The following is a 19,445-nucleotide window of genomic DNA, read 5'->3' as shown; positions in this document are numbered from 1 at the left end:
CCCTGTAGCCACGCAGGCCTCCTAGTGCTTTAGCTAAGGCTGTTCTTTGACACTCAGTGCCATTCTTCCCCGTCACACTCTACCATCTAAGCCAGATTAGAACATGTGTTCAGTTTCCAGCTTCATGGCTTATCACTGCATGATTCTGAACAATTTGCCTAACTTTTCTGAGCCTTACTTTCCTTATCTATAAATTTGAAATAATATGCACATCACAGTAATTACGACAATGGAAAAAACACATACAAATATTTGAGCATAGTTTCTGCCAAATGTCAAATATTTAATCAGTGTTATCTGCCACTATTACTATTATAACTCTGTTTTTATAGCTATTATGACAATTCTATTCTTCCTCAGTTAAAAATTGACTTTCTCCAGAAAGTCTTTCTGATTGGTCTTATATACCTCTAATTTTTTCTCAGGTCTGTTTCCTCTTAGCACCTGGCTTCCCTTTGGACTATGTTAAACTACCTATGTTATTATATTTCATCATTCTTTAGTGAATAGCAACAAATACTTGACGTCTGTCATGTGCCAAGTACTCTGCTATTATAAAGGGATCCATGGACATATAGTAGAGGGATTCAGTGTGTGTGTGTGTGTGTGTGTGTGAGCATGCATGTATGCACATATGTTTTTGAGTGGAGTTGGGGGAAGAAAATCTGTAGGTCGAATAGAGCTGTGAATGTTTCAGAATAAACTAGGCTTAAGGAGCAAAAACCATTCTCTCCAAATGTCCTTGAAAAACTTAACATTTTAAAATCTGAGATGTGGTTGTTTTGTGATTCAAAACGCAGGAGCTCGTAGTTATCTCTGTCCTTGAAACAGCTTTACATGTGCTTGCTTGGACTCCTGTGTGTCATCATCCAAATGCAGGGTAGAGATAGAAAGGGAAGTCCTCCTTGAAGAACGGAATCCCAACAGATGATTCCAATTTATATCAGGGAGTGGGAATGTTGTGGGAGGGGAATTGGGGGGCAGGGTGAGAGGAGAGGGAGAACATTCCGGGCAGCAGGAACAGTATGACCAGAGGTGCTAAGACATGAAACAGTGCCAAGAAGGATTGAGAAGTGCACAAAATTTGGTGTTACTAGAGCACATTGTCAAGAGTCAAGCATTTCAGGAGATGAGGCAGGACAGGCCATAGGAGCCAACTTGAACAGACTTAGAGGCCTATGGCTTATGTATTTATACCTCTCTATAAGGCACTTAGGGAAGTAGGTCTATATAAACAATTTATAACAGGTAAATTCTGCAGTTGCTTCTAAACTTGGACTTGGGGCTTATAATATAGCATGTAATACATTCCTTCCAATTGCAGTTTTTACCAGAATATGATGAAAACATTAGTAAGGTAATACATAATTGATACTTAGCACTCTCACTTTTAATAACTTGAGTGTTTGAAGGATAGAAATGTGAAGTGTCATTGGTGAGTTTTGAGGCAGGGAATTCTGTATGAAGTTTGATAGTAGAGATGGGCTTTGACGGGATGGAGACATCCAATGAGAAGTCAAGAGGATCACTACAAATGTGTGGCCTTGAACCTTTCAGTACCTTCTTCATATATTTTCCACAGTAGAAAGCCAAGTGCTTTCTATTCACTGTTTCATTTTCCACAATTATGTGTATCATAATGTACATACACATTTTCATCAATATTTGATTTGTATTTCTTTGTTGGCACTGCAATTAAGTTTTGGCTTCCTTCCCCTCTCCACTCCTTTGATTTGATATATCAATGTGTTATTCATAGCTTATACAGTATCTGATGTTAATATTTAGCTCTAAAAAATTTTACATTTTTACTCCAAAAATATGTTTTCTAAGTTTGAGTGTTGTCCAGTAGATTTTAACTCTGTCTTTCTGTGGTGTTTCCTCTTCCTTGGAAATTAAGCATTAGGACCCCAAACACCCTAACCACAAGAGCTCAAAATTCCCAGAGAAGAATTAGATGTGAAAGAAACAACTCTATAACTTACTTGAACTTTAATTAGCCTGAAAGTGGAATGTCGGGGAGAGATCTGCAAGGAGGCTAGGAAAACAGTGCGAAGCAGAATATCAGCATATTTCCAGCACTGTGCAGGGGAGATCATACCCTTATTGTGGGGTCCATGCTTACTAAACAACTTTTTAATTATCACTCATGGATTTTCCTGTAGAAGTTGTCAATCTACCGGTTCAAATATACAAACTTCTTGGCCTTTATAGTTTTCTTTTTCTTTTGTTTTTCTTTCTTTCTTTTTTCTTTCTTTTTCTTTTTGTGATGGAGTTTTGCTCTTGTTGCCCAGGCTGGAGTGCAATGGCGTGATCTGAGCTCACCACAACCTCTGCCTCCTGGGTTAAGCGGTTCTGCTCCCTCAGCCTCTTGAGTAGCTGGGATTACAGGCATGTGCCACCACGCCTGGCTAATTTTGTTTTGTATTTTTAGTAGAGACGGGGTTTGCCCATGTCAGTCAGGCTGGTCTCAAACTCCTGACCTCAGGTGATCTGCCTCCCAAAGTGCTGGGATTACAGGCATCAGCAACCATGCCACGCTTTTTTTTTTTTCTGAGACAGGGTCTTGCTCTGTCACCCAGGCTGGAGTATAGGGGCACAATCTTGGCTCACTGCAACCTCCCTTCCTAGCTCAAGCCTCAGCCTCTAGAGTAGCTAGGAACATAGATGAGAGCCATTAAGCCTAGCGCTTTTTTTTTTTTTTTTTGGTATTTTTCGTGGAGATGGGGTTTTGCCATGTTACCCAGGCTGTTCTCCACCTCCTGACCTCAGGGCGATCTATCCACCTCAGCCTCACAAAGTGCTAGGATTACAGGCATAAGCCACTATGCCTGGCCCATTTTTTTTCTTAATTTAAATGAATTACTTCATTTCCAGTTACAAAGCAGCCTCTTAAGAATTCTGCTTCTCAGGTGAACAGACAACTCAAGTGTCTGAACCAGCAGGGCTGAGCTGCCAGCTCCTGGCTGTGTAACTCCTCCCAGATAATGCCCCTCCCTGAGGTCCTAGCTGGGCTTCCAAGACCCCTGTTTCTTGGATAGCTCCATCTTCTCTAACGTTTTGTAAAGTTTTTATGGAAATACATCAGACATACAGAGGAGTACACAAAGCATGTAAGTACAGTTCAGTAAATTTCCTTACAGTGAATGCACCCAGGCAGGCTGCCTCCAGATGAAGAAATAGGACAGTACTGGCCCTCTAGAAGGGTACCATGTGTTCCCACCCAGTCACTATTACTCCTCACATGTTAACCACTATTCTGACTTTTGACACCATAGATAAATTCTTTCCTGTTTTTCTTTCACATTAATTAGCACCCGGTATTCAGAATGACCTAGAACATTAGGATCCCTCTGGCTGAGGGTGAGCCTTGGGCACCTCAACGAGGGTGTAATTGGTTCAGTTTTCCCCCGCCCCACCACCACCCCAAGAGATGTTTAGAAGTCCTAATCCCCAGTACCTCAGACTGTGACCTTATTTGAAAATAGGGTCATGGCAGATGTAATTAGTTAAGATGAGGTTACACTGGAGTAGGGTGGGTCCCTAATGCAATATGATTAGTGTCCAGGTGAAGACAGAAACACAGGGAGAACGCCACGTGAAGACAGAATTGGAGTGATGCATCCACAAGCCAAGGAATGCCCGAGATTGGTGGCAGAACCAAAGCTAGGAAGAGGCAAAGAAAGATTCCTCTCTACAGTTTTCAGAGGGAGCATGACTCTGATAACACCTTGATTTCAGACTTCTACCCTCCAGAACTGTGAGACAGTAAATATCTGTTGTTTTAAGCTACCCAGTATGTGGCACTTTGTTTCAGCAGTCCTAGGCACTAATACAGAGGTTCTGTTGTGGGACTGGTGCTCTGATCCCTCTTCTCTGCATCCCCTGAGTATGCTTGGTTCTTGGTCCTGAAGATGGCCCAACTGAGTAGTGCTACATCCTGTCCAAGCTGTGGCTCTCTAAACTGACTCACAAACTGCCTCTCTTGCTTCTGGTTACTCCCTGTCTGTGATGTGCCCCAGGGGCAAACAGAAGTTTCATTACGATTATATTGGTTTTTCTTCATTTCTTGAGTCTGCTCTTTACTACACTTTGAGATTGAGCCAGTTTGCTTCCTGACATGCTCCAGGTTGAACCTTGCAGGGCTGCCCGTCTGCACCTTGCCTGGGTCTCTGCTGAAGTGTTCTTTTTTTTTTTTTTTTTTTTTGAGACGGAGTCTCGCTCTGTCGCCCAGGCTGGAGTGCAGTGGCCGGATCTCAGCTCACTGCAAGCTCCGCCTCCCGGGTTCCCGCCATTCTCCTGCCTCAGCCTCCCGAGTAGCTGGGACCACAGGCGCCGCCACCTCGCCCGGCTAATTTTTTGTGTTTTTAGTAGAGACGGGGTTTCGCCGTGTTAGCCAGGATGGTCTCGATCTCCTGACCTTGTGATCCGCCCGTCTCGGCCTCCCAAAGTGCTGGGATTACAGGCTTGAGCCACCGCGCCCGGCCTGAAGTGTTCTTATTCATCCTCCCAGACCCAGATTGGGGCCACACCTCTGGTGTCCAGTTTTTCCCAGTTCCCCTGGCCCCAAAAACATCTTTGATAGGAAAAAAAAAAATCAGTTCACTTTATTTTTTAAATGAAATCCTGATTTTCCAAATAGTGTGGCATGTTGTAAATAAAGGCTTCATTATGCTGAACTTTGGCATATCGAAGATTCCTTCTTCTTTGATAAAATAGAAGAGCCCTCAGTTTAAAAAGCAGCCCAACAATTAGACTTTGGTTAGTAATAGGGAACTATGCAGAGCATACTAGCAAAAGATTGACTTTAAACTGCCTTACAACTTTTTTTTTTTGTTTTTGTTTTTTTTGAGACGGAGTCTTGTTCTGTTGCCCAGGCTGAAGTTTAGTGGCAAGATCTTGGCTCACTGGAGCCTCTGCCTCCCGGGTTCAAAGAATTCTCCCAGCCTCAGCCTCCGGAGTAGCAGGGATTACAGGTGCCTGCCACTACACCCGGCTAATTTTTCTATTTTTTGTAGAGATGGGGTTTTGCCATGTTGGCCAGGCTGATCTCCAACTCCTGACCTCAGGCCATCCTCCCTCCTTGGCCTCCCAAAGTGCTGGGATTACAGGCATGAGCCACTGCGCCCGGCTCAGACTAAATAATCTTGAAGGACCCTTCCAAGTTTAAAATTGTGATGGATTCTATAGTTAGTAATTAGTAATAGTGGATAGAAGATGGTAGAAACTCAGGAACTGTACTTTCTGTGCATTTAAGGAGAGAATAATCCTGAGGCACAAATATATCATGATCCATAATTTCTTTAGGTTCAAACTTCTGTCTTATGGTGAAGACTTCTCTAGTAGTAGGCATTAAACAGCACTCCTTTGCTTTTCTCCTGATTTCTAAATGGGTTTGCTACTTAGCACTTCAAAAGTGAAATGTATATAGAGATATATGAAAATAAGCACTTTTAGTTTCTTTGAAAATTGAAACATTTATGTACTTAAAAAAATCCTCTGTAATCTACAACTCAGCACATCAGTTGATTTTGTTTCTCTTTAATGCCTTTCGGTACAGTACATTCTCATTTAATGTCATTAATAGGTTTTTGGAAACTACAACCGTAAGCAAAACATTTTTGTTCAATGTTATTTTATTGTTGATGAAAAAAATTGGTTTTCGTATACCTTACTTTGCTCGAAGTCATAGTTTCCAAGAATTTATGAATAATAAGTGAGGATTAACTATAAGGTGTTACATACACATATATCTAACACATAAAAATAATCTTCATGTAGTAAACTTTTAAAAACTTTATTTGGTAAAATCTATTTTTTATGTTACTATATGATTTTCATAATAGCCAAGCATAATTATTTCCCTGTTGAAGGACATTAGAGTTCATAAATGGCCTCTGAAATAAAATATTTGCCATTTTTAAGGTATTTGTTTTCTAAGAATTTTTAAAAATAAGTATATTCTAACAGAGAACGTAGTGGTAGAAAAACCCCACCTTCATCCTCTTAAGGTCCCAACTGGGTCCAATAATTAAATTGACATAAGTTAGATTAACAGGAGAAAAGCATGCACATTTATTTTACAAGTTTTGTTTGTCATGGGAGCCCTCATAAAGAAGTAAAGATGCAAAGAAGCAGTTAGAGCCAGTTACAGGCATGGCTTATTTTATTTTGCTTTTTACACATTGAAGGTTTGTGGCCACCATTTGTCCAATAAGCCTATTGGTACCATTTTCCCAACAGTATGTGCTCACTTCTTACCATTGTGTTACATCTTGGTAATCTTAATACTTCAAATTTTTTCATTATTATTATATCTGTTATGGTGATCTGTGATCACTGATCTTTGATGTTACTGTTGTCATTGTTTTGGGACACCACAAACTACACCCCTATAAGACAGTCAACTTAATCTATAAATGTTTATGTGTTCTGAATGGACCACCGACCAGTTTTTTCCCTGTTTTTCTTGCTCCCCTTGGGCTTCCGTGTTCCCTGAGATACAACAACATTGAAATTAGTCCAATTAATAATCCTCCAATAGCCTCTAAGTGTTCAAGTGAAAGGAGTTGCACATCTCTCCCTTTAAATCAAAAGCTAGAAATGATTATTAAGCTTAGTGAGGAAAGCATGTTGAAAGCCAATACAGACCAGAAACTATGCCTCTTGAGATAGTTAACCAAGTTGTGAATGCATAGGAAAAGTTCTTGAAGGAAATGACAAGTGCTACTCCAGTCAACACGCAAATGATAAAGTGAAAGCCTTGTTGCTGATATATAGAGAGTGTTAGTGGTCTGAATAGAACATCAAACAAGCCACAGAATTTTCTTAAGCCAAAGCCTGATCCCAAACAAGGCTCTCTTTTCCATGAAGACTAAGGGAACCTGCGGAAGAAAAGTTGGAAGTCAAGAGGTTTAAGGAAAGAAACAGTTTCCATAACACAGAAGTGCAAGGTGAAGCAGCAAGTGTTAAAGAAGAGGCTGCAACAAGTTATCCAGATCTAGCTAAGATAATTGATGAAAGTGGCTACACTAAACAATAGATTTTCATTGTAGACAAAACAGTCTTCTGTAGAAGTGGAAGAAGATGCCTTCTAGGACTTTTATAGCTAGAGAGAAGTCAATGCCTGGCTTCAAAGCTTCAAAGGGCTGGCCGACCCTCTTGTTAGAAGCTAATGCAGCTGGTGACTTTTAAGTTGAAGCCAGTGCTCATTTACCATGCCGAAAATCCTACAACCCTTACAAATTATGCTAAATCAACCAAGTGTGGTAGCTCACGCCTGTGATCCCAGCATTTGGGAAGCCAAGGCAGAGGGATCACTTGAACACAGGAGTTCGAGACCAGCCTGGGAAACATAGGGAGACCCCATCTATTAAAAAATAATTATCCTCAATCTACTCTGCCTGTGTGCTATAAAGGAACAGCATGGTTTACTGAATGGTTTAAGCCAGTTATTGAGACCTGCGGCTTAGAAGAAAAAGATTGTTTTCAAAATATTATTGCTCTACAGTGTTACCCAAGAGCTCTGGTGGTGTTGTATGAAGAGTTTAATGTTGTTTTCATGCCTGCTAAAACAACGTCTATTCCGCAGTCTATGAATCAAGGAATAATTTCAACATTCAAGTCTTATTATTTAAGAAATATAGTTTGTAAAGCTATAGGTGCCATAGATAGTGACCCTTCTGATTGATGGATGTGGGTAAATTCAAAGCCTTCTGGAAAGAATTCACCATTCTATATGTTATTAAGAACATTTGTGATTCATGGGAGGTCAAAATATCCACTTTAACAGCAGTTTGGAAGAAGTCGATTACAACTCTCATGGATGACTTTGAGGGCTTCTAGATTGTAGTGGAGGAGGAAACTGCAGATGTGATGGGAATAGCAAGAGAACTAGAATTAGCAGTGGAGCCTGAAGAAGTGACTGAATTGTTACAAACTCATAATAAAACTTTAATGAATGAGGATTACTTCTTATGCAGGAGCAAAGAAAGTGATTCCTTGAGATGAAATCAACTCCTAGTGAGAATGCTCTGAACTTTGTTGAAATGACAACAAAGGGTTAGGAATAGTAGATAAATTTAGTTGATAAAACAGTGGCAGGGTTTGAAAGGATTGACTGTAATTTTGAAAGTTCTACTGTGGCTGAAATGCTGTCAAAGAGCATTGCATGGTACAGAGAAATCTTTCGTAAAGGGAAATGACAGTTGACGCGGCAAACGTCATTGTTTTATTTTAAGACATTGTCACAGCCACCCCAGCCTTTAGCAACCAGCAGCCTGGTAAGTTAGCAGCCATAAGCACTGAGGCAAGATCGTCCACTAGCAAAAAGATTGCAACTCAGTGAAGGCTCATATGATCAAGCATTAGCATTTTTAGCAGTAAAATATTTTAAAATTAAGATATGCACATTGTTTTTTAGACATAATGCTATTACTGCACACTTAATAGAGAGTGTTATGTAAACATAACATATCCATTAGGAAACTGAAGAATTTGTAACTTGCTTTATTGTGATATTTGCTTTATTGCAGTGGTCTGGAACTGAACATGCAATATCTCTTCGGCGTGTCTGAACTTATTTATTTATTTATTTATTTATTTTGAGACAGAGTCTCGCTCTGTCGCTCAGGCTGGAGTGCAGTGGTGCGATCTCAGCTCACTGCAACCTCTGCCTCCCAATTCAAGTGATTCTCCTGCCTCAGCTTCCCGAGTAGCTGGGACTACAGGCGGCTGCCACCGCGCCTGGCTGATTTTGTGTATTTTTAATAGAGACGGGGTTTCAGCATGTTGGCCAGGATGATCTCGATCTCCTGACCTCGTGATCCGACCTCGTGATCTGCCCGCCTCAGCCTCCCAAAGTGCTGGGATTACAGGCATGAGCCACTGTGCCTGGCTTTGACTTATACAGTAGACTGAAGAAAGCATAATAGACTGTGAAAATGCAGCTAAATTGTGTGGGGAGGCTTAAAAGATAAGAGTTATTTCAACAAGATCTGTCGCAACATCTTATCTTTGAAAATAAGGATGTTGCCGTTTTTTCTAGTATAGGGAGGGTATCTTCCGTGTGGGAATTTCATTTTCTGCTTCTAAGAAACAGCACAGGGTTAATGAGATATTCATGCACCTGCTATTTTCCAAGTGCCTTTAATTTAAATAGGCAAAATACCGGAATATTAATACCATAATAATGGACTTGAAATACCCCATAAACCATGCTGGCCTTTTATAGCACACAGGCAGAGTCGATTTAGCATAATTGTTTTTAACCTCTTAAAGAGCATGCATTTTGTGTGTGTGTGTGTGTGTGTGTGTGTGTTTTGTGTAAAAATAACTGTAGCAAGAGAGGTTTGAGATTTTTTTCAATTTTTTTTTTTTTTTTTTTTTTTTAAAGAAAGTAGCCCACGGCACATTTTTAAACTAGTTGTTCTAATACTTCACCCACACTTCTTTTTCCCTCACTTTCTTCTAGATATTTTTATTCCTCTTGATCTCCTCCTCATTCTCCACTCTCCCTCTGTCCCTTCCTCTTCTAATGATTTTCAGAGAAATAGCTACTTCTCTCACCTCACCTCTGCATTTCAAAGGAAAGCTGTGTGTACGTGTGGAGAGAAGCTGGAAAATAAGACAGATGGTTCTTTCATTACCAGGTTACTTGGGATTAATTGAGCTGGATATGTTATTATTTTTAAGGAGACTGAGCTGGGTCCTTCGGAAAGCCAGTTCTGAAAGGCAGACAGTAATGTAATATGTACTGTTGGATTTCTTTGTTTTGTTTTTGGTGTTTGGTAATTTCATCATCCTGTAAAGCATTTTTAAGGAGATCAGAAGTGAGTTTACTAAAATGGCATTTTCCTTCTTTTTTTTTTTTTTGAAACAGAGTCTCGCTCTGTCGCCCAGGCTGGAGTGCAGTGGCCGGATCTCAGCTCACTGCAAGCTCCGCCTCCCGGGTTCACGCCATTCTCCTGGCTTAGCCTCCCGAGTAGCTGGGACTACAGGCGCCCGCCACCTCGTCCGGCTAGTTTTTTGTATTTTTTAGTAGAGACAGGGTTTCACCATGTTAGCCAGGATGGTCTCGATCTCCTGACCTCGTGATCCGCCCGTCTCGGCCTCCCAAAGTGCTGGGATTACAGGCTTGAGCCACCGCGCCCGGCGGCATTTTCCTTAAATTTTTAAAAATGACTTTACATTTTTCTGGGGCAGCTAAACCATTCTTAGAAACATACTATCTTTATGTTTTATTTCAGCATTTGCAAGTGAGGAAGCAGCACATCCCGGGTCTTAGATAATTTCTAACAGAGGCCCCAGCAATTCAGCAGGCAGCGTCCTGAGTCTTTGGCAGCCTGGTCCCTCTTTAGCAAATTCTCCACCTTTGCGAACGGAGGGCCTTTAGGACACAGATTCTTAAAAGTGCAGGTAAGCAAAGGCAACACCACCATTGTCTCAAATTCCTTAAATGTAAACTTGAGCACTTGTAATGTTCTTATACAATGTTTCTCTTGTGGGTGATGTTAAAATCCCCTCTTCTATGAAGACAGGTGCCTACTATTTTTTCTCATACTAGTTTTGCAGGCTGGGGGCCTATAAGACTGCTAATGTAACCCATGACCCTTCGGCATATCCCACGGTTGAGCTACGAGAGTCTTAAATATTGTTTTTATTCTCAATTGAATGGACCTTCTTTGGGACTCTTCTTAGCCGATACTTAGGAGTAAGAAAACTCTTAAAATTAGAACATTATATGTGTCACAAATATTATAGAAATTCTGCTGTTAACCAGCTTTATAACCTTGGGCAAGAGGCTTTCCCTCTTTGGGCCTTGTTTTCTCAATAGAATTAGTTCTAGTTCTCTCTCTCTGTCTTTACGTGCAACAATTAATGATAGTTTCATTAAAGTACCTTTTAATTGTTTAGGCTGATTTTTTGTACTGTTTTGGAATCCTTTGCACAGATTTCAGACATCAATGTATAACACTATTCTGAAAAGAGATCTAGAGTTCAAATGTCCACCAGGAATGAGCTACATGTTTTACCCATGAATATATGCAGGCACTCAATGATTTATTAAAGTTCATCAGAGAATGATTCTTCTAGCAAATTTGTTTGGAGATCGTTTTGGGAAAGACACTTATTGACTGATAACATTATGCTTTAGTAGTGCTGGCCAATATGGACACTCACAATGGTCTTGTGATTTAGTCCTAGGGAACCCCTTAAGCTCTTGCTTGTTCCCACTGAGATTGCTCATGAGGGTTTCAAAGTCCTTCCCCAGCATGGTCCTGAGCCATTGGACTTGCAGAACTCTTGAGGACCTGAATCAAGGCTGGAGGTAGGGCTGGGTCCTCAGGTTTTACTGCCAGCAACATCTCCATTTAGTGGAATCTGGACTGTAATCATCTTGGTGATTTGTAAAGCTGTTTCTCCTGTCATTCTTTACAATTTCTGGCATCAAAAAGATGGAAGTATTTTGAGAGTCTTTATGATGCTCCTGGACTCTAGTGTGTGCTTGGGTTCAAGTCTCAGCACTGTCACTTACTACTTGGGTATCCTGGGGGAAGTTATAACTTCTGTGTGCTTTAGTGTCTTTATCTGTATGATAGGGATGACGATAAAGCCTTTCATAAAGTTTGGTTTTGAGGATTAAAATAAGTCTATGTCTGAAGCATTTAGAACAGTTACATAAGTGTCTAGTTAATTTTAACTTTTTTTTTTCCCCCCCGAGACAGAGTCTTGTTCTGTTGCCCAGGCTGGAGTGCAGTGGTGCGACTGTGGCTCACTGCAACCTCTGCCACCAGGTTCAAGCCATTCTCCTGCCTCAGCTTCCCAAGTAGGTGGGATTACAGGTGCGCACCACCATGTCCACCTAATTTTTGTGGTTTTTAGTAGAGACGGGGTTTCACTATATGTTGGACAGGCTGGTCTCGAACTCCTGACCTCAAGTGATCCACCTGCCTTGGCCTCCCAAAGTGCTGGGATTACAGGTGTGAGGCACCATGCCCAGCCCTAATTTTAACTGTTTTTATTGGCACCTGTTGCACAGTGTTTATTCTTCTGTCCTTAATCTCTGCCTAGGGTGAGCACAATTCCAGTCTTTATCCTTACCTTGTTAAACATTGCTTAAGTCACCATGGTATTTACTTCAACACCTAGGACACAATATCTGAATTCTTCTCAACATTGTAATGGATCCAAATGGAATGACACCTATTTCATGAAACCTATTTGCCAACTCAGATTATTTGTAGAGTTCTTGATTTTTATTTTTTTTTGCTTCAAAACATAAATTTGAAATGCCGTTTACAAATCTGAGTTTTTTGTTTTTACTAAATTTCAGAGCAGCTTTATTATGAAAAGCATAAAAAAGATATGGTTTCTATAGCCAGAAATAGGGTCTAATTCTAAGATGAGTTTTGCCAATTAATTAATACTATTTTGAATGCCTTTCACTTCATATTCAAAAGCAGATGAGTAAAGCTTCCTGTCACAGATACTTTAAGATGTTAAAATGATTGTGCAGCAATAATAGCACAGTAATGGAAACTTAATTTTTTGAGGCTATTATTAGCACAAAGGCATGAGTTCTTCAGGATCTCTACCAGGACATTAGGAAGCTAATTTTTTAGGGAGCGCTTGGTGTATGGGAAGCTAATACTTCACTAATGTTAAAAGAAGAATTAAAACAAGATTAGGAGAGTCTTTACCATGTGCCAGATACTTAGCTAAGTATTTTATATTTACTACTTGTAATAGCTCTATTAGGAAGTAGTAGTAGTCTTATTTTACAGCCAAGGAAGCTGCAGTATAAAAAGATTAGGCAAATTCTCAGGGTGATACAACTCATCAGAGGAAGAGCTGAGACTCAAACTCAGGGGGTCTGATTGCCAAGCAAACAATCTTAAGCTACTACCTACAAAGAATAAATTACCAACGAATTATTAAGACCAAATCATGGAAGTCATAAATACCAGGCAGAGTGACAAGGTGAGAGCTGCACTTTGAGGATTTTATGCTGAGTACAGCATGTGGGCTGGTTTAAAGGGAAGAAAGATTAGAGATCATTGCTAGTAGCTAAGGTGAGAAGTAATGAGAACATGGGTTTAGGAAACAGGATTAAGATAACAGCTTGAGAACACCTGTATTTAGGAGGCCGGCGGAAGAAGAGGAAATCTAGAAACACAGGCAGAGAAGTAGAGGAGGGAGGCCGTGTAGTGCCACCCAAGGGGAGATTCTGGAACTGAAAACCACAGAGATCAGAGAGGACTGGAACAAAAACAGATGAGTGGGTTTGGGGATAGTAATTTATTTCTTCATTTATTGACTTATTTACTCATCAAATAGGTAAATATTGTGCACCCATAATGGGACAGGAATTGTGCTGGAGGGGAACTCATGTAAAATGTTCTTCATTATTACCAACTTTGCTACTATTAGCAAGATAGCCTTTGACAATTTTTTTTTTTTCTTTAAACTTTTCAAAATCCTGGTTGCCTCTTCTGTAGTATACATAAGTCATTACTGTGTCTAAATGCCCCCAGCTCTTGCGGTCTTCCCAGCTCTAAGATCTGTAATTCTTGGGTTCCAGTTGTAAATTGCAATAATTGGAAATATTGTAAATATGTGGCCAGTGATTCAGTTGGCACTTAGGTGAATCAGAAGATGCAAAATAAGGTGTGTGTCCTATAGGTGTAATGTGAATGGAGGAATACTACATATTACCGGTAGTATCATACTGACACTAATAATGGATGGAAGGGTAAGACTGAAAATAATATAGGAAAGACAGTGTCCAGGGAATTGAAAAAAAAAAAAAAACAAAACAGCCCACAAACATTCCCTAGAGTGGTGAGGGAAATTTTTCTCAAAGCCACTTATTTTCAAAGGAAATCTGACTAGTTTCTTCAGAGAAACTTCTGTTGATTGAAAACTTTAAAAGGTCAAGCTCTAAAGACTCTTAAAAGATGTAGCATAAAACTTAGAATGAGCTGCCAGTTCCCCTCAAAAACTATTTTCTGTGAAGCCCTGATCTTCTCGGTTGGATACAATTCCCTTTTTCTCTGACCTTCTCTAGCAGTGCTTCCCAAACACACAGATCCTATGGGGTTTGCCAAATCCACTTGACTCAGTGGATCAAAGGTTGCAGCTGAGACTGCAGTTCTGCCAACTTCCCAGGTGATGCCAGTACTGCTGGTCCATGGAGCACACTTTGAATAACAGAGGTGTAAAATAGTTTGCTTTAATTCTCTTAGCAGATAATGGAAATCATCTTGAAACAGTATAACAGCTCTTTTCACTAGACTGTGAGCTCTATTCTCCATATCCTAAAGTCGAGTACTTAATTTAGAGATAGATTAAGAGATTCTTACCTTGGTCAGTGATTTGTATTATTCAATAGCAATAGTAATTTGAATTGCTATAGGTAGGGCTTTTTTTAAAAACTGAGATAGGCACCAGCATGCAATATCAAGTTTTCATATAAAATGTTTACTATATGGCCCATGAAAACATACATAAACGTGTTTATTACATGGCCCATGAAAACATATATCCACCCAAGAAGTTGTACCGGAATGTTTAATGCAGCTTTATTTACAATAACCAAAAATTGCAAAGAAACCAAATGTGTATTTGCCCGTTGAACTGATAAATAAATTGTGGTATGACCATACAATAGGATGCTATTTAGCAATGAAAAGGAATGAACTCCTGGTACAAGCAACAACTTGAGCATTTTTAAAAAAGAAGTATTATGTTAATTGAAAGAAGTCAGAAATAAGATATATATAATATGATTCAATTTATATGAAATTTTAGAAAAGCAAAACTACAGTGATAGCAGATCAGGCTGCTAGGGGCCAGGAAGTGGGAAGAAGGAAGTGACTACAAAGAGAACAAAGGAACTTTTGGGGTTGATGACAATGTTTAGAATCATGACTTCAGTGGTTGTTACCTGATACACCTAAAAGTGGTAAATTTTAGTGTGTAAAAGTTTTATCCCCAGCTACTCAGGAGGTTGAGGCAGGAGGATTACTTGAGCCCAGAAGTTAGAGACCAGGCTGGACAGTAGAGTGAGACCCTGTCTCAAGAAAAGGAAAAAAAATGAATAAAGCCAATTTTAAAAATTAGACACAGATTGGACATGGTGGCTCATGCCTGTAATCCTAGCACTTTGGGAGGCCGAGGTGGGTGGGTCACTTGAGGTTAGGAGTTCAACACCAGCCTTGCCAACATGGCAAAACCCCATCTCTATTAAAAATACAAAGAATTAGCCGGGCATGGTGGCACATGCCTGTAATCCCGGCTACTTGGGAGACTGAGGCAGGAGAATTGCTTGAATCCGGGTGGTAGAGGTTGAAGTGAGCCAAGAGCTCATCACTGCACTTCAGCCTGGGCAACAGAGCAAGACTCCATCTCAAAAAAAAAAAAAAAAAAAAAAAAAAAAACAGTAGCCACAGTCATCAACCTGTTAACAACATCTAATGCTTCTTGGAAGCTGATATCTTATTAGCAGGATGTTAATATGAGAATACAGGGACAATTTTTACTTTAAGAGAATAAATGGGCGTGGAAAGAAAATTTGAATAAACAGGAGGAACAAAAGAAGTTCCCTAAAATGTTACTTGTGTATTTGCAATGAACCTAAGTCTGAAGAGAGATCTTGAAAACAGGAACTCCGGTTCATTTATTTTTAGCATCCCATATAGTTGCTATTAGCCGAATAATTTTAGTGTGTCCTGCTGTGCTATTAAAGAAGAAAATTCTGCTGAGAAGTCATTTCTCTCCTTTTTATATTCTTTGCAGTGAGCACACCCCACTTTCAGGAGAGGATCTGGTCATCTGCTTTGGCAGAGGGCTTATCTTTAAGTGAAAAGATCTGTCTACATATGCTAAGGGTGATATCTGGTGAAAGCACTGGCTTTGTTGAAAAGCTCACAGAGAAGGGTGTGTGTGCATATGCGTGTAGGAACCAGCTTTGTATCATTGTATTAGCCGAAGAGCTAGGGGAGGAGAGGGAAAGAAAGTTAATTATACATGTTCCCTTTCTGCAGTGCAGAAAGGAAACAGTTATGTACTTAGAAATCAGTCAGAATGTATACAAGTTGATCTAATTTGTTGCTACTACACAATATTTTTAGAGGGGGGCATAAATCAGATTTTCTATTAATTTACTCAGCAATGTCAGCGTCTTCTCTTAATTTGTATTAAATAGCATTAGTTTATAACTTCAGATTAAATTTAGCCTTTTCATTGTAATATTGTATGTTTAAAAAATCTGTATGTGCTGTTTGTTATTTCTTTTTTTTGAGACGGAGTCTTGCTCTGTTGCCCAGGCTGGAGTGCAGTGGCCGGATCTCGGCTCACTGCAAGCTCCGCCTCCCGGGTTCCCGCCATTCTCCTGCCTCAGCCTCCGGAGTAGCTGGGACTACAGGCGCCGCCACCTCGCCCGGCTAATTTTGTTTTGTATTTTTTCGTAGAGACGGGGTTTCACTGTGTTAGCCAGGATGGCCTTGATTCCTGACCTCGTGATCCACCCACCTCGGCCTCCCAAAGTGCTGGGATTACAGGCGTGAGCCACCGCGCCTGGCCTATTTCTGTAATTATGGCCTGTTGAGAATTTCTTCATCCTTCCAGCAGAAAATCCCATCAACCAGACTACTGATCCCTTAAGATTTCTCTCTTTAATTATGAGATTAATAGCTTTTCATATTATAGTGTTTCTAAAGAAGTGTGTTTGATAAATGCATAATTTAATGTGTATCATCCCCTTGTTTTATTTTTAAAAGATACTATTAAATGATTATTTAACAGTTCATACTCTTAAAAATATGGTTATTATAGTTTTCTATAAGCCACAATTTAAAAATGTGGGCTTTGAAATCAGATTTCAGTTTGAATTCTGGCCAGTGCTCTAGGTATTCAACATATCTAGCATGGGGATGAAAATATCTGTGATTTCATCCTTATGTGGAAAAGGGCTTAGTACTGTGCTGGCCATTTAGTAAGTGGTTAATAAGCTGTGCTGTCATTTACCTGATCATTGCTGCCAGAGGTTGGAGATCCTTGGGATATGAATGAAGCTGCCCTCACACATTTGGACTATCTGATTAGTAATAAGGACCAAACCTAAAAGAGAGGTAGTAAATGAGTTGAGGCGGACTGGGGCCTTTCCATTTGTCACTGTGGAGTCCTGTGGGTCTCCATTAAGGCTTAGGTTATATGGAGATGGCTGGGTCTGTGAGGCTTAGGCTTAGGGGACCTATGAGGCTGGACCAAAAAAAATCTAGACATTAATCAGGGCTAGAGCTGGAGGTTCTGTTGTAGGTTTGCTCATGTGGGCGTATGACTGCAGATTATAATCACAACCCTGAGTAATAAGTGCAAAGAGGAAGGAAGGCAGGATGTGAAATCTGTTGGCCATGTTCCACACAGTCTGGTCTGGAGTGTATGTCAGTGTGAGCTAAGGACCAGCAGAGACCAGGATGGATGAAGGCCTGTCCAGGGGCTGAATGGACTCAGGTGTCAGCAGGGCCACCTAGTAAAGGTATGGAGTAGAACAATGTTTCTAGAATTGTTGCCGAACATGCTTTGTTCTAGCTGGTTGGAAAAGCAAGCTCCCTTTGGTTTGAGAAAGCATTAGGAGAGTCTGAAAAAAACCTGACATTTATTCAAGTGTTTCTCCATAGAGTTTGTTTTGTTTTTATAAACAATGCTAGCATGGTTGGGAGGAGCAGAACTGGGAACAGGGTTGGGAGTAACAGGCTTTTATTTCAGCTGAGTTTGAATCAAAAGTACTATAAGCTTTATCTCAATTTCATCAGTTACTAGAACTGATATTGCTTAAGGAGCTTGCAGGATTGACAAGTTGGAGAAATGTTGAGTAATGTTTAGTCTGGTAGCAAAAGGAGGGGCCTGTGCTCATTTGTGAAAGCTGACATCTAGGGGGAGGTAGTATAACACATGGGCTGTGGCCTGATAGAGACAGATTTGAGTCCTCATTCTGCTACTTGTCAGCTGAACAAAGTCATTGCTTCTCTCAGAGTTTTAGTTTCCTCCTCTATAAAATGGGAATTGTAAGTTTGCTACTTCTTTTGCAAGGTGGTTGTCAGGATGTCATGAGGCAATATACCAAAAGGAATTACCACATGCCTTGGCACAGGCTTAGCACTCACACATCTTAGTGCTTCTAATCAGTTGTTATTCATTGAGCATCTACCATTTAGGGTGTAAAAAAAAAAAAAAAATACAAAGCATCTAGTTATGGGATCTATATCTGTTTTACAGTCTCTGTATTTCAGAAATTCTTCCATGGTTCTATTGTGTGTCTTAGAGCAGTGATTCTCAAAATTTAGTGTGCCTAAGAATCAAATTGGTGGATGCTGTTTAAATGCACATTCCTGAGCCCCAGAGATTCAGATTGAGTAGAGGCTCAGGAGTGTGCATGTTAACAAGTCCCCTCCTGGAGCAGACTTTTGAGCCTGCCCTAGAGTCACTTCCTTTCACCAATATCTGAATTTACCCTTCTAGACTTCAAGATACCAGTGGAACACCATCAGGAATTTTCAGATTAGAATGATCTCATTTAGATTTGCCTTGTGCTTTTTATCTTGAGAGACACGATGACTCCAGGAATGGAACTCTGAGAAAGAAATGATTGAACTATAAATCTATTTCTGTCTTCCTTAAACTGTGTGACCTCAGACAACTCAACCTTATAAGCCTTCAGTTTTCCTCATTCATCAAGAAGACAATACCTGCACACCCATCTAACAAGCTTGTTTTGAGCTTTAAATGGAGGGATGGACATATAAAAGATTTTTTGTGAACTTTAATGCTCCACACAAAATATGCTCTTACTATTAAAGAAAAGTGAAACTTGTCAAGATGGAGTTTAATTTGGCATATGTAGGTTACTTGTACCTTGGGTTACATATCTTAGTTGGAGAATGTGTGAACGTTTGTCTTCTACTGGTGAGTTCTCTCCCTTACCATCCTCTACCCACATTTTTGTAAAGGATGTTTTAGGGACCCTGATTTTAGGAGCATCTGCAGCCAGCCACAAAGCTGGCATTGGTCCTGTTTAATGTCAAGATCTTGAAAACTGTTTGTTTTGGTAATCAAAGCTATATTAAAAGGCATATGTCTTTTTAAAAGCAGATAATCTCTTAAATTCTGTTTTTTCTTTGAAAGCTTTTGCTCAAAGCAAAATGGCCTTTCCATTTATAGAATATAATTAGAGAATTGGTTTATTTGTGGAAGCTTTTTCCTGTGAGCAAGCAGGGGAACCGTGTTTATCACAAGGATATCCTGACTGGCCCGTCTCAAAGCTTTGCAACTTGAATACCGAAGCTGTGAATTGTACATGAAATATGAGAGTGCCTAAACTTCCTAAATGTTTTTCAGGTCGTCTATGCAGTAGCTGTTCAAGAGTGGGTTCATTTTATTGTTTG

At 40.1% G+C, this 19,445-nt stretch overlaps 1 protein-coding gene across 12 annotated transcripts in view; it reads left to right on the top strand.

Annotated features, from left to right (window-relative positions):
- The window catches only part of ST3GAL6 (ST3 beta-galactoside alpha-2,3-sialyltransferase 6), a 58,501-nt gene that overhangs the window by 8,908 nt on the left and 30,148 nt on the right, over window positions 1–19,445 (top strand). For 4 of the 12 annotated variants that reach the window (XM_028844694.2, XM_015129399.3, XM_028844695.2 and 1 more), the window contains exon 2: window positions 10,248–10,416. The exons of 7 other annotated variants lie outside the window; for them this stretch is intronic. Coding sequence is in view for 1 of the 5 variants with exons in the window: in XM_015129383.3 (XP_014984869.2) it covers window positions 17,482–17,539 (58 nt within the window). In the remaining 4 variants the exon portion in view is untranslated. Of the gene's footprint in view, window positions 1–10,247; window positions 10,417–17,444; window positions 17,540–19,445 lie in introns of those variants that run through there. One more of the 12 variants, XM_015129383.3, reaches the window with a different exon arrangement.

This window comes from Macaca mulatta, chromosome 2 (genome assembly GCF_049350105.2).
Source record: "Macaca mulatta isolate MMU2019108-1 chromosome 2, T2T-MMU8v2.0, whole genome shotgun sequence".
NCBI lineage: Eukaryota > Metazoa > Chordata > Mammalia > Primates > Cercopithecidae > Macaca > Macaca mulatta.
Note: the sequence above shows the minus strand (reverse complement) of the source record. Positions and strands in the feature narration are given on the sequence as shown.